General features: G+C 41.8%; 1 protein-coding gene across 3 annotated transcripts in view; it reads left to right on the forward strand.

Moving 5' to 3' along the window:
* Positions 1–15,801, forward strand: part of KIAA0586 (KIAA0586 ortholog) — a 243,281-nt gene that overhangs the window by 2,248 nt on the left and 225,232 nt on the right. For all 3 annotated transcript variants that reach the window (XM_073610065.1, XM_073610067.1, XM_073610066.1), the window contains exons 2-5: positions 7,773–7,834; positions 8,984–9,065; positions 10,500–10,569; positions 14,356–14,533. In XM_073610065.1, the coding sequence (XP_073466166.1) occupies positions 7,773–7,834; positions 8,984–9,065; positions 10,500–10,569; positions 14,356–14,533 (392 nt within the window). The remainder of the gene's footprint in view (positions 1–7,772; positions 7,835–8,983; positions 9,066–10,499; positions 10,570–14,355; positions 14,534–15,801) is intronic.

Here is a 15,801-nt window from a genome sequence, read left to right on the forward strand (position 1 = left end):
AATGTTGTGACGTGGGGGGCGGGGCTGAGCTCCACTGTCTTTATTGATAGATGCAGCAGCGGGGCTCGGGAATGAGCAAAGGCAGGTGCCCCCATGGAAAGCCGCTTTCTGTGGGAGCACCTGCCGAAGAGGAGGGGCCTAGAGTGGCGGCGAGGGACCCCAGAAAAAGACGATCGGGGCTGCTCTGTGCAAAACCATTACACAGAGTAGGCAATTATAACATGTTTGTTATTTTAATAATAATAATAATAATAATAAAAGGCTTTATTGTCAAGGGAACATCTGTCAGGTTTTTATTGCTGTTTGTGTCCCCATTAAGGAGATTTACCCTCTCTTTTTGTTCCTGGTGAATGTTATCACCAAGAGTGACTAAAAATTCACAAATTTTGGGTTGTTATATAGAAAATATACCAAATCAAATCATTATTCAACCAAAAAAATAATATCAAAGTAATAACTCTAAGGCCAATAATAAATAAAACGTTATCTCCTCCGATTCTGCAACATGTCTGGTTAACGAACGGTCGCTCAGAAACAAACTGAAAAGCGCTAAATGAAAAACGCGAAAAGAAAAGTGCGAATCAACACTCGCCAAACTTCTACTAACAGGAAATTAGCAGAAGGAGCCCAAAGGGTGGCACTAAAGGGCTGAAAAACCACGTAGTACGTCTAGTACGTCACTACGTTCGTAATTGTTGGCCAACATTTGTGTGACCGTGTGTATGCAAGACAAGTTGGAGCCAACACCCTTCGGACAAAATTCCACGGTTTTGTTGGCGGAAGGTCCGATCATGTGTACGAGGCATAAGGCTGGGTTTACACATGTCCGACCGCGGTTTCAGTGTAGGAGTTTGGTGCAGTTCTGTTCACCAGTTCAGGTGTGATTTAGGTGCAAATTTTTACCTGAAATCGCACCTGAACTGGACCCAAAATCGCACAGGACACAGCGGCCACCCTGTACATGTGTGAACCAGCTGCCTTGAGAAGGCTGCTGGTTCACATGTTATGCGAATTGGATGAGGTTAAAAACGCATCTAATTCACTTATACAGTGCTCAGCATAAATGAGTACACCCCAACAGATTTGTCAGAAAACCTTTACATTCCATTCGGAATGGGACACTATACTACAAAATACTCCCACAAATGCGGGCCATTGATTGCAACCACAATTTGATCATTTGTATACACAAAAAAAAGTATTTTTCCTAACAAATTCATTCTAGACCATGTTGCAAAAATGAATGCACCCCGATGAAAGTCTTAAGGCCTGTACACACCATACGAAAATTGGAAGAAAAGTTTCATCTGACGAACGATCTGCCGATTTTCGGATCGTTAGTGCGGTGCTTTTGGCAGCCGATTCCGGTTTTTCGTCAGACAAAAGCTGGATGTGCAGACTATCAAATTTTTGTCGTACGTGAACTCAACGTCTGATTTTTGTTTAATTAGTACGGTTTTCGTACAAAAAAAAGTTAAGCGGAAGACTACGCATGCTCAGAAACGAAAGCATACATACAAAACTAGTCAACACATTGCGTCACTTCTGACGTTGTATTTTGTTGTACGAGAATTTTCATATGGTGAGCAACCTCTTCACTTTCGACCTGAGACTAGCATTCAACAAAAGACGGAAGTTCGGTCGTCCGAAAATCTAATCGTGATCGCAAAGTTAAATTTTAGACAATAAACTCCTAATTCACAAGAATTCAACTACAGAGGACTCTATTCATTAAACAGGTGTCCAGCAGACAGTTGATTATAAAAGGTCATTACTCAACAAAGAAAACCCCTTCCCATTTCATGCTGTCAGAAATGTCACAAGGCCTGAGAAAGTAAATAATTTCTTTACACAAGAAAGGTGAAGGCTACAAGAAGATCAGCAAAGCTTTACTCATCAGTCAGAATACTGTAGCAAAAGTGATACAAAAATGTAACACATATGGACCTGCAACCATCTCACAGAGAGGTCCAGGCCGTCCACGGAAGTTAACACCTCAACAGGAGTGTCTTCTGATTAGAAGGGTTGAAGAAAATCGCCATGCAAGTTCACTGCAGTTGGCTAAAGAAGTAGAAAGCCAAACTGGGGTGATTGTTTTGCCAAAATTTTGGAAATTGTTCTTGTGTTCATTGAAATATTGACTAAAATCTTACTTTTCAAAAGGGGTGTACTCATATATGCTGAGTTGTATGTGGACCGAGCCTAATGGAAATATTTTGTTTGGCCCAAATTAACTATTTAAAGTGACAGGAAACCTAGACTTTGGCCTTAAAGTGGTTGTAAACCCTTACATATCCAGTGAAGTGACTGGCCTCATGTGATACACAGAGATGGACCAAAACCTCCTACTTAAGTTGTACATGTTTATCTGCAGTCTTCTCTTCATCAAAGTGCTGAGTTAAAAAGCTTGTCTGAGAGTTCAGGAAAAAGGGGGCAACGAGCTGAAGTTACTCTACAAACCTCCGTGAGGAGAGGTCTAAGAGCTGCTTGGAGGGAAGAAACGCTACCCCCTTCACATAGGGACAGAGCTGTGGCTGTTGATCAGCTGGAGATCCCTCCCCTGTCACTTTTTTTTTTTTTTGGTTTCAGGAGAACTTGTGAGAAGCAATTCATGCTGATAGAGGAATGAAGCAGCAGACAGAAATTACACTTGGTGTTCCTAATTGAGACAAGCACACACACTATAGAGGGATATGTTTTGTTCATATTTCATGTCTCAGGTTTACAACCACTTTGGTTGTTATGCTTTTCTCAGAAGCAACTAATGAGATACAAGGTATGCCTGTAATAGAATGTTGTTCACTGTTCTCTCACCTAATGGGATGCAGATATTGTAACTTTTTTCATTACAACACTGGAATTGCACCAGGTGATAATGAAGACGTATTTACGTTTTAGAAATCTGCTTGAGAAAGGTCATTGTTAAATAAACTACAATTTCTTGAAAATGGAGACAGTTGAAATCTGAAAAAGAAGTTTGCTAAAATCCTTAGAATACAGGTTTTGACATTTATTTTTTTTTGTATCTAAGGCTTAATGTACACGGGACATTTTTTACAACCTCTCCTGAACGATTTAACTTGACAGATAGTAACCGACGTTTAAAACGTCTGTTTTGCCATGTTTACATGCTGCGTTTCCGTTTTAGAAGCGTTTTTTTTTTTCAAATAGCCAAAAATGAAATACACCTGTAAACGAAACGCGGCTAAACGCGAGTTACCGCGTTTACACGCTGTTACATTTATTTGCCATTTCAAATGCCTCTGAACATCCCCCCCCCCCCTTTTTTGTGCTCCAAAAAATGCTTCTAATTGCCTAGAAACGACTATAAATGACCCTGTGTACAAGTAACGACTATAAATGACCCTGTGTACAAGTAACGACTATAAATGACCCTGTGTACAAGTAACGACTATAAATGACCCTGTGTACAAGTACTGATAACAGAGGAGAGTTCAGGGGCAGCTGAAAAAAATGCCCATCTGCTCCTAAACGTCCTCTTACCAGCTGCAGTGTACATGAAAGGTTTGAGTGCTTCTCTAGAAGAGCTTTGTTTTCCTTCACATAAATAGAATGGCCCCCACTCAGTATTATACCTGGTCGTTCAGGTCTGCACTTTTCTGGTACTTGTGGTGGGGTATAAAGTCTGACATTCCAGCCAACTGAAGTCCATATTTTGTCTGCTTGGTGTTTTTGATTGGCTGATATGTGATATTGCCCCAAGCACCTTCGTTTCGGCCCTGGAGGCTGACATTTTGATTGTAGCTTACGTGCTATAAAACTACAATGCACTGGGCAAAAACGCTCACAATACTCTTTTTACACAGAGGCAGTGGTATCTTTGTTATAATACATAAAATGATTCTTATAAGGATACGTGCACATGGACATTTGCAGACACAAGGGAGGTTTGGCATAAAACACCCGGCATTTTCCCAGACAGGCATGTACAACCAGCCATAGAAGTGCATGGCTGAGGTGCTTGTGCTTTTCTTTTTTCTTCCCCTAAAATCCCTTCTGTTAGCCTATGTCCTATCACAGAAATCTGCAATCTGCATGCACTAAAATTACATTTAGGAGAGGAACATTTGAGCAGAAAAACCACCCAACGCATGTAAGTGTATCTAAACGCTAGGCATGTTTAGCACTTGACCGTTCATTCATTTTAATGTACAAAATACGATAAATGACTATTCTGGCCAACGAAATACATGAATATGAATACCCAAATGCTTGACGTACCTGAACGCATCTAAACATACCTAAAAACATTTGAAAAATTAGGCGCTTTTTTTTTTTTTTTTAACGCTGCTTTTCTCCTATCAGGAGCAAAGCATTCAGGTGTGCATGAGGCCTATGATGTATTTTCTAGGCTTGGGAACTATGTTATAGGCATATGTATGGGTAAACACTGATGCAAAAGAGCATCTTTTTTTACATTACATTAATACAAGCATCTCTACCATGTACTTCTATAGCCAAATGTTTGGGTGCGGGAAAACGCCGGGAGTCTTAACGCTAGAGGACGTTTGTGATTGCAAACCTCTGAGAGCATGAGCTCTAAAAATATACCTTTTTAGGTATAACACTTCTGATTTTGTTACCTTTTGTTGAAGTGGTATATGACACAAAAATATACATGCTGCTATTTATTATACTGTTGTGTTCTAATACACTGAAATGTTTGTGTTGTTGATTTTCATCTTCAGTGAGCCTAAAAGTAATAGAATAGCGCCCTCTAGTGATTTGACCATGATTGAGCATAATACATTCATGGTTACTAATGTTTTTTTTTTTTTTTTTTTTTTTTAATGCTAACCAACCTTGGCAAAAATTTACAGGGTAAGACAGAGTAGTAAAAAAAGATGACCTTTTAAGACCATGTTAGCTGTTACACCCATAGTTAGGCTGTAACATGGTGCCAAGCAACACCGAGCATCATTCACTCCTCTTCCTGTAAGCCCAGCCAACCAAAGCTCTGCTGCCCGCCCTGGAGAGATCGGCAAAGGACTGATGTGGCTCTGCTCTGCAGCATTTAGGACCTGTCCACTGTCTGAGGAACAAGGTGGCGAGTAGGAACTGTGATACCATCAGTCTAGACTGAAAATACCTAGAAAAAAGTTTGCCAGGGGTGCTTTGAAGAGGGGTGGGGGGCAAGTAAAGAAAGGGGGAACCCCAACCCTAGAGTTGGGATTTAGGGAAACCTATGCTTTGTACATGCAGAACAAAGCCACAACCTGCTGGTTGAAGGGAAAAAAATGAATTATGTATGGCCTCCTTTAGTACGATGCCAAGGATGTTGGCTGCAGTAGACAAAGTATACAAAATGAAATGCATGTATATACAGGGTTTAAAATCTTTTCACACACTTAAAGTGTTACTAAACCCAGGACCCTGCATTCACTATATCTGGTCTCACGGTACACAAAACATGGAAATTCTATTATTTTAGTCAATATAAATACCTTTTCTCATCAACAGTATATAGCAGTCTTGTGTCTTCTATCAGTGTCTGATTAAAGCTTGTAGGAGGAGTTTTCGTTCTACTCTGACTGTCCTATGGGGCTGCAGGACCCCTGTCTGGATAGTACTGATTGGCCCTGTACTGATCACATGCACCCTCTCTAGAAAAAAAACGAACTCTAGCAAAACACACAAAACGGAGAACGTGCAGCTTGCCCCTAAGGCTCTGTTCTATCTAGGGGTCGACTGATTATCTGAGTGGCCGATTATCGGGGGGGACGATAGTCACATTTTTCAAATTATCGGTATTGGTCAGAAACGTAATGGTATTGCTGATATTGGTCAGAGCTCCTCCCCCTGTCCCCGTGCATCGCACGCTGCAGTCTCTGCCAATCTGTCAGCGGTGCGGTGGGCAGCAGAGAGATGACATCATCTCTCACTGCCCGCCTCGCATCGCCACTGTTCCGCCCCTACAGCAGGGCCGTGAAGGCTGCTCTTGACAGAGCTGCAGCCATGGATGAGCAGAGAGATAGTTACCTCCTCTCTCACCGCCCGCCCGCATGAGGAAGTTTACCTGCTCGGACGACGCTGGGGGAGGCTGCCCAACCCCCAGACGATGTCCTATCGTGACGAAACGCGTAGGGTGTGGCCTATGACGCTGACGTCACTACGCTGTTCCTCTCTGCGGAGTCTGATGGGAAGTGTGTGCACAGCGGGAAGCCCAAGGAGACGCCGTAACATCTTGACTGCTTTGACACTCACTTATTGGATTCTCTTGTAAGTGCATTCTTTTATCTAATAAATTTTATTGGTTGGAACAATTACACTATGGGAGCTTTTCTTGTTCTTATTCTCGGAGCCATACAGCTTTAGCCGCAGACCCAGATGCCGGTATAGGTTGTTGGGATACCTCTAAATCTCCCATACGCTTGGTCAGACCGTTGTGGTCTTCTGAGTCGGTAAGGAGCCTCATATTCACTTGGGTGCACTCACCTCTTGGGAGATTGAATTCTCTTCTTATCACGGATTCTGGATCAGTTTTTTTGCTACATTTATGAACTCTTTATCTTTTAAAATGCACTATGTGTGATGGGACTTTGTGTATGAACTCCTTTTCGTTTATATGGTATTATCACTTGATTATTTTTTATTTTATTTGAACATCACACAGTCTTTTAGTGTTCACAAAATATTTTTACATGGTATGTTTTCATGATATATTGTGTTGCATTTATATTTATTTGGCTTCTTAAGTTTTTTTTCTTTTTTCTTTTTGTCCACACGTTTTTCACATATTGGTTATCCTTAGCGCTGCATTGTTTTTTATTAATGATATCAGAAGTAGTGTATGTAGTGACAAGCTGCATCTGGGTGACAGTGGCAAGTGACATTTTGGCATCTGGGTGGCAAGTGACATGCTGCCTCTGGGTGACAGTGGCAAGTGACATGCTGCATCAGATGGCAGGTGATGGTGATGTACAGTATATCGACACTTAATACCAGCTATCGGCCTGAAAGGCGGCTGAAAAATTGGTAACGGCCCTGAAAAAACGATATCGGTCGATCCCCAATTCTATCAGCAGATAGATTGGGGACTGTGGAAGAAGGGGAGGATCAGAAAAGACAGGATCAAAGAGCCTTTTTACACAATGCAGAGGATTATCCCCATTAGGTTCCACAGTGAGTATAACAATCATGCTTTACTGCATATACAGACTGATTTTACTGTTGTGGGTTTAGTAACACTTTAACCACCAATAATCTACAAATCTCAAGTTAATACAGAAACACAAATTTGTTAGAACAAGCATGTATGATAAAGTCACATCAAATGTTTCACTAAGGTGAACGCTACGGTGACTGAAACTATATGCTCCCTGAAAATTCATTATACATTCCCCCTCATTAAGCTAAAGCTGGTGAAAAGGAGACACCAACTGATGGACAGAGAAAGGAGTAGAGAAGACCAGAAGCAGAGTGCTATGAGTGGTTGACGTACAGGATCTGCGGGTTCTGTATAGCTCTAAAGCTCTTCACTGAGAACCCTGCTTTCTGTCATCAGCCAACACAATTAATTTGTATGACTTTGCAGGAAGCAAGCAATCATCAGAGGCTTAAATGAACTATGCAGTTTTGTCCGATGACACATTTCCATGCACCTTTTGTAGCAGTTCTGAAAGCTGTAGCATTATTGGGATTTATCCTGGACCATCAAACCTTATATATATATATATATATATATTATATGAATATGTTGCATTTGCATGCATTTATACCTGACTTAAAATCTATGCATAATTGTTTTTCAGATGCTGTTAGTGGTTCATCAGTACAGAAAAATAGAACATCCAAGAACTCCCGCTCTCCAAAGGTGAGAAGGATTAACTTTCTAACTCCTGATAACTTGGCTCCTTGTTTTCGCCTGACAAAAAAATATTGCAGTAAATTCTGCATAAGCCCCAGTTCACACTGTCACATCACATGTGATTCACACTCCTGTGCAAATCACATGCGATTCTGTGCAGTGCGATTTTAGCCCATTAATTTTTGGCTCGAGTCAAAGTACCCCAATATCAGTAGGTCCTACACTATTCAAAGAATGAAAGCTCCTGCTTCTTAACCATGGGAGAAATACACTCCTCTGTGTAGGAGAACTAAAGGACTCCTCCTATAACACAGGTGGACACTAATAAGAGGTAATGGCTGAGGGAGGGGGTGTTCCAGCTCAAGATCTGGTCAGGACCCTTACAATAGAAAAACAAAGATAGACTTGGGGGGCACACCCTAAAAATACTTAACATTAAAGATGGTGCAGCTATAAGACCGACAGACAGAGGAAAAGATTATAAGTTATGTTCTTTAAAGAGGAACTGCAGTCTGCTCACATAATTTGTAATAAAAAACATCTTTGCCATTCTGAAGCTTCCCTCCAACCACTTTGCATATTATTTTATATATACTGTGATTCTGTATATGCCAAATATGCTGCAGAAATCTCCCTCCACTGAGTCTGGCTGCAACCATTTTAACTGTGGGCAGCTGAAGCTGCTGCCTGTACACTTCCTGGATTTACACACAGAGGCACACCTCCAGCTCTGCAGCTCTCATTGGCCCTCTTATGACTCACCCCCCCTCCCTTCCTGGCAAACTCTCACCAGAGTGAGGGAGAGAGCTGTTTATGATGTCATAAGCCTAGGCTAATGACCGGACAAGAAACAAGAAGTGGGCTGTATAAGGTATTTACTGGCAGAAAATAAAAATGTTTTACTATCCAAAGTTAAAACAACAAGGGCAGAAGATTTAATAGATGGAAAGATCAAAAAATGACTGAAGGTCCGCTTTAGGAGCCTTTTAGCAGAGATGATGAGCCAGTTTGAATGCAGAGGTTTCATGTTTGCCTAAACTGTATGTTTAGGTTTATTCTTTCTCTAGATGGTATTTCTCAAGTAAAGGGAAAAAAATGGATAATATTAGAAGTACCGTACTTTGATCGTTTTTTTCTTCTTTATTGTTTTGAAAGGTTCTTGTGACAAAACATTTTCTAGATGATACAAATGGCCATGTGGTCAAGAAGAAGACACATGAGAGCATCAGGCAGAAAAGTGAGTAACCCTTTGCTAAATGTGATATTGCTGTATATAGGCTATATAACCGTTTGGTGTCAGAAGTTTTTTGATAGCTATGGACTATTTTTGCATAGTTACATTGGTCCACCTTGTACAAATAATTTAACAAATTCCATATCTGGCTGATTCCTGTGGAAGCGGAGAATCACTTTAGTAGCTACCCCTATTACAGTGATCCTCGCTATCTACTGGGTCCCATGCCAAGTGGCTGCCTTGCTGTATAGTGAACACTATACACTAGAAGTCGTTCTATGATTGAATGAGGTGAAGATTGAGGTGTCGCCGCCCCGCCTCTCTAGCTTGTCCAAGTAAAGCACCTTTTGCATCTATTGAGGAAAAGGTAAGACGTCTGAATAGCACCCATGCAGAGCAAGCAACCTCCTGTGGTCACTGTAATAGCAGTGGATACTGCAGTGAATCTCTGCTTCCACAGGGATCAGTCGGGTTTGGAATATGAATATTTACATTAATCCACACTGGATCAATGTAACTGTGAAAAAATATCCATAACTTGAATTCAGCATTAATAGTTTTGGGTCAATGGTTTAGTGCCCGCTCACACTACAAAAACGTCCTCTAGATGCGTTCCGGGTGCATTTCTGCATGCGCGTTAACACGTTTTTGATGTGCTCCGGTATGTTTTTTTGATGCAATTACAGATGCTTTTTTTTTTTTTTTTTTTTTTTATGCTTTTTACCGTGTTCCAGTACAGTTCTGTCCAGGAAAAAAGCAGCATGTTGTATTTTTTTTTTTTTTTTTTTTACTGGAACGTACTGCACTGGTGTGAACTATGTCGTTAGAACCCATATGACCTACTTTCCATGCATTTTTGATGCAAAAAAAAAAGAGCACTGCACGTGGTGTGAACGGGCCCTCAATGTTTTTTTTAAAGAAGTTTACCCTAGAATTTCTGTATGAACATTAAACAACCAAATATAACATTATACCTTGATAAATGCATAGCACCATGTTTAAAATCTCTGTGCTCTTGTCGCCCAGCAATCCATATTAGAAACTGCTTGCAATTTACCAGCAACACAATGGAGTTCCTCAGCCCTTCTCAATCTATCTGCTTATTGACACAGAGCACAGAGGAATTGTTTCCCTGTCAAGTTTTGCAATCACAAGATAACAGAGCCTACAGCTCCATCTACTGTCTGGAAAAATAAAATATTACTATGGTATAGCGTTAAAAATACAACACAAGGGCAGCTTGATAAGTATGGCAATTTCCACAAATATATTGAGACTACTGTTTGTATTATAAATTGGAAACACTCTTGACAGGGCGTCTTTGCTGGTTAGTAATAAGTGTTGGGCAGGTTAGTACCCCCCTTTCCAGTTAAAGTTGACTGAGCTGTTGTCATTTCTTTTTTTGTGAGTTATAAATGTGTTTTTTTTTTTTTTAAGACAAAGAAGTCCAGATTTCACAGTTTACTACTGGTCAAAAGAAATCTCTCTTGGCAGCTTTAAACACAAGGTAGGCAATACATTCATCATTTTTCGTCTTTCTCTTATAGCCTTGTTCACTGGTGTATGAATAACATTGCTTGTGCAGTTAGCTAGTTAATTGCGCTGTAAAAAAAAGATTTATGTCTGTTAGTTCTAGCCATTTAAAACTTGCGCAGTTTTTTGTTTCTAGTAGATCAAGTGTTTTGAACCAGAGGTGTCATTACCCTTTTTGGGGGTATGGGAGCCAAATGATGGTGGTATAGTCCTGGATCTTTAAAAAAAATTTAAAGAATAGAAACCTTATTTTCTGCATTAATGAACCTCAAATCAAAGTGGATAAATCCACTCGATGTGTCAGATGACACTTGGGCAACATTGTCTCTAACTGTACCTCAACACTATGGGTCCCAGTTATAAAGCAGAGGGTATGACCTTACCATAGCCATACTGCTGCTTTAAAAATGTACATTTATAAACCGTAGCAACATGTGTTACAAATATGCCTTGTGCCTTGCTTGCTTCTGGACTTCAAAGCAAGCAGAGAGTATTGATAACAACGAAAGGGAAAAAATAGTCTATCAAACTCATGTGACTGGCCCCTCCTCTCAGTTATGGAGTTCTTTCCAAAGTGTTGGGTAGAGAGAACTACATAGGAGACGGCAGGCTCCACACCACAGCCTTTGGTAGCCTTTGAATAGGCTGTAAAATTCAGGCTGTGATGTGGCGTAGCACTGCAATGGTCCGCAATATCTTTTTATTCCCTTTAAATATGCGCCCATATTTTGAGTACACAAAAACCTCACTAGATGTAGCATGCTTGTGATTATGATAATTTTGATGGTCGGATGAAGGCGGTATGTGGACCTATAGGGTAATCCATTTGGAGTCTAGTCAGAAAAAAAAAAACCTTAGAAACCCCTGCTACCTTTATTTATACTATGCTCTAAAAGGGGCAGGCTGTAATGGGCACAGAGTGAGGGTTGCACTTGGAAACGGACAACATGCTGGCCTGCATTTTCTCAGGCTTTGATTCAAGGTAACCGCATCAGAGTATGACCACTCCATCCACTATTTGGATTTAGAAAGCAGGCCAATTAGGCGCAAGAGGTAGATGCCAGGTGAAAGAAATAAGAGTCATTTAGCATTCTTAAAGTGTGCCCCAAGTTTGTTTAAATGCAAGAGCTATGGCACATGTTGAACATGCTACTCATTTGGGATTTTGAACACTTACCTGAAAATACAGCACCACGTTTTCGTTGGAAAATGCCATTTGATGTGTAATCAGAATTTGTTCCCAACACAAAGCTTATGTTGGTGTCAGAAGAAAGTTTTGCATGTATGGATCCCTTAAGTATTAGGTTAGGGTTATTGGGATCCTTTTTTTTACCAAGAGTAAGTTTCACTTGAGGGTCTACCGATGAAAGTAACTTGTATAAGATCAAGATAGAGCTTAAGATGTGGGCTTCTCAAAGGTCATATGGGACATAAGTATGGATACTGAGCAAATATTAGGAGATTGACTATAGAAGAAATGATGGCGTTATATATAATGCCAGGCATCCAGTGGGAATCTCCCATATTCCCCTTTTTATGCCCCGTACACACGGTCGGTTTTTCCGACGGAAAATGTGTGATAGGACCTTGTTGTTGGAAATTCCGACCGTGTGTAGGCTCCATCACACATTTTCCATCGGATTTTCCGACACACAAAGTTTGAGAGCAGGATATAAAATTTTCCGACAACAAAATCCGTTGTTGGAAATTCCGATCGTGTGTACACAAATCCGACGGACAAAGTGCCACGCATGCTCAGAATAAATAAAGAGATGAAAGCTATTGGCCACTGCCCCGTTTATAGTCCCGATGTACGTGTTTTACGTCACCGCGTTCAGAACGATCGGATTTTTCGACAACTTTGTGTGACCGTGTGTATGCAAGACAAGTTTGAGCCAACATCCGTCGGAAAAAATCCTAGGATTTTGTTGTCAGAATGTCCGAACAAAGTCCGACCGTGTGTACGGGGCATTAGAGTTTCCAGTGGTAGTAACCCGTCATTTAGCAGGAACTGGCTGCAGGCACCTCCCCATCCCTGGCCCACGTCCTAAAAAAAGGAGAGATGTTCACCTGGTAAAAACAAGGAGAAACCTCTAAGTGGTGCCAAGGGGGAGATGGGGCACCAGCCCTGTTTTTTCCTTTCCCAGAAGAGCAGGACATGTACCGTAGTGGGAGAGGCATGCTCGGCCAGTCCCCTAAATTCACTCTTGACCCACGAAGCGTGAGACAGATTCCTTCCTGCCCTAAATTTCTTAACGATGACCCAGAGTTTATCAGTGACATGATGATGTCAATCAAGGATCCTGGGAAGCACAATGGCCTTATAATAACAATGTATTCATACTGTTTTTGTGTAGCTACAGAGTTCGAGCCAGAGTTTGCTACACTTGTTAGGTGAACATAGACCACAAACATTATAAGGGACCACCTTTAATGCCGCCATAATGAGTCTTTACTGGATCTGTTGAAGCTTCTCGTGTCTGAATGGGAAAGAAATTTCAGCCATTGGATCTGCGTCCTAAAAACAAATTTAGAAACCCTCAAAACCATAATCAGTAAACAATGATACAAGCAAATACAGATATACTAGTCCCTAGCAAGGATACCCCAAGGAGGTGGGGAGCCTGACTGGGAGTGCGATGTACTCTACTTAACTAAGTAGAGTTAAACCTACTGGGGGTATATAGGACATAGAATGTGGACATGTATTCTAATCCCGTGTAGTTTTTATGAAGAAAAAGATTATCACAGGTACAGAGGGAAATCCCCATCAGTAAGGCAGTTCAGCAGTATGGAGTGGCCAAGAGGCCATAGAGCTCTGCTTTGCATTAGGGTATGTCTGAACAGGTCTGGGTAGAAAGAGAGCTGGGCACCATCAAAATCAAAGTAAGGCTTGGCTCTCTTTCACAATGTCCCTTCATTTGTCAGGGTCTTGAGCCGGAGGTCGTAGCACCCTATGGTAGCTGTCGATTTCAATAGATCTTCTTAAAGATTCCTTGTAAAGTTGGGATGATATCTTTAGGTGCTGTAGCCTCAGGGAGACCCTGTTTTTGAACATTAGCTCTTCTGCTCCTGTTTTCATAATCTGTGCAGTGCATTTATCTCTAAGCAGTGTGGGGAAAGGAATTATCACTTCTAATTTGGTTTCAAGAGATTCTACTCTACCACCCAACTGCGTAGTTTCAGCCTGCAAATTTTCAATGTCCTGTTTAAAGGCTCTCTCTATTCTGCTGATGAACCTCCCCAAGTCATCGCTAGTGGGGAGAGGCCTCGATCCCCTACAATATCCTCCATATCGGAGCTCCTGTCTTTTGCAATCTGATGGATAAGGGGAAACAGAACGAAGAAAAGAGGCAGTCACTGACCTTGGTGAGGGGATCGGAGAGTCAGAGCACTCTGGCTGCCGCTAGTTGTCTCATGGATCCTGCTCTGGCGCCACCTTGGATGAAGTGGCAGGCTCCTTGCGGCGGTCTGGGAAAAGGGCGTCCGTGGAGCTGGTGCACTGCCTCAGTGTACGCTGTGGCTATAGAAACATCTGCCACTTGCGTGCCAATTTTGGGGGCTCTCAAACCCCAAGGGGAGCCACTGTAGAAGCTGTTACTTGAAGCAGGTAGAGCGGAGTCCAAGCGCCGCACTTATTCACCCTTGCATGCCTAGACCATGCCCCCCAGAATGTTATTTTTTAAATTTTATCTGTTTTATTTTTATTTTTTTATTTATTTGTGTGAATGTTTGTGCTGAATGTGTTTTTAATCTACAGAGTACAGAGCGGCCCTGTGACTAAAGAAGTGCGTGTTCAGTTGCTTAAGGATGCTGTGACCAGCAGTAAGAAGTCTACAGGCTCAGCAGATGAGAAGGCTGGGCACATTGAAGTCCAATCAGCCACTATTGCTGCTGTCACTGCTGCTGCTATTGCTGCCACTGCCCCAGTCCTGAAGGTAATACATAAGTATCACTATATTTATCCTGTACATTCTACTTGTGGCCAGTGTTGCATGAAACAGTAGTTACATTGAAACTAACTATAAACAGAATTTCTAATACTTAATCTTAGTAAGTGTACATTTTGAGTTATTAATGTAATGATCGCTTGATGTCGTTTCCCATTTTTACTTATATTTGCTATATTGTCATGCTGATATTCAATGTGCAGATTTGTAGGTACTCCTTTCAGTGGCCATTTGTAAGTTAGATCAGTAGTCACCATCTTTGCTGAATGAATGCTCAGAGAAAATCAAAAATGGTCTAAGCCACACAGGAAGTACTGTTTATTATTTCCAATTCAAGAATTTGACTTCTCCCACAGTGCATCCCTTCCCAGCCACCTCACACTCCATTTATACTGCAACACTCTCTGTCCACCTCAGCCCCTGCTTACTCTTTATTCCTCCCTGTCCATTACACACTTTCCCATTGCCACCTCTCCCTCTCCTTTCACTACATCCTTACCTGCTCTACTGCATCATTTCCAAGTCACAGCACCCCCAGATTACAGAGGATCTTTCCTTAAACCCCCTGTTCACAGTGCATCTTCTTCTTCTTTTTTTTTTTTTTTAACCCCAAATCACAATCGCAGTGCATCCTATCCTATCTCAGTCACCTCACCCTCCTGGTCACAATGCATCCCTCCCCATTAACCTCATTCCCCAGTCACGGTGCATCCCTCTGCACCCTCTGATCACAGGTCTCCCCTCACCGCCTGCCTTGAAATCCAATCACAGTTTGTTTCTTCCTACCTCCGGCTTACAGCCCACCTCCCTCTGGATACTCGCGCCCCCCCCCCTGTCCTATTCCAGTCATAGTACATCCCTCCTCAGTCACTTCACCCTCCTGGTCACAGTGCATCCCTCGCCATCCACATCACATCCCAATAACAGTGCATTACTCAATACCCCTTGCTCAACAGCCCATCCCTTCCCGACCCCTCACCCCTACTGATAGTGCTTATCTCCTTTTCAACATCTCCTCCCTTTTCCCTCACAGTCACAATGAATACCTTCAATTCCCCACCCTGTGCTTACAGCGCATCCCTCCTCGCATTCAACATTAAAGCTGGCCATAAACTGAGTCATTTTCTTTCCTGCAACCACGGGTTGCAGGAAAGAAAATGGCTTGATTGCCCCATCAGCACAGTCAGTGTTGTAGGAGGAATCCCTCCCGTGGAACCATTTAGCCGCCCCCCGCTGGGAGAACACAATGACTAGTG

Source organism: Aquarana catesbeiana, linkage group LG13 (assembly GCF_042186555.1).
Source record: "Aquarana catesbeiana isolate 2022-GZ linkage group LG13, ASM4218655v1, whole genome shotgun sequence".
Lineage (NCBI taxonomy): Eukaryota > Metazoa > Chordata > Amphibia > Anura > Ranidae > Aquarana > Aquarana catesbeiana.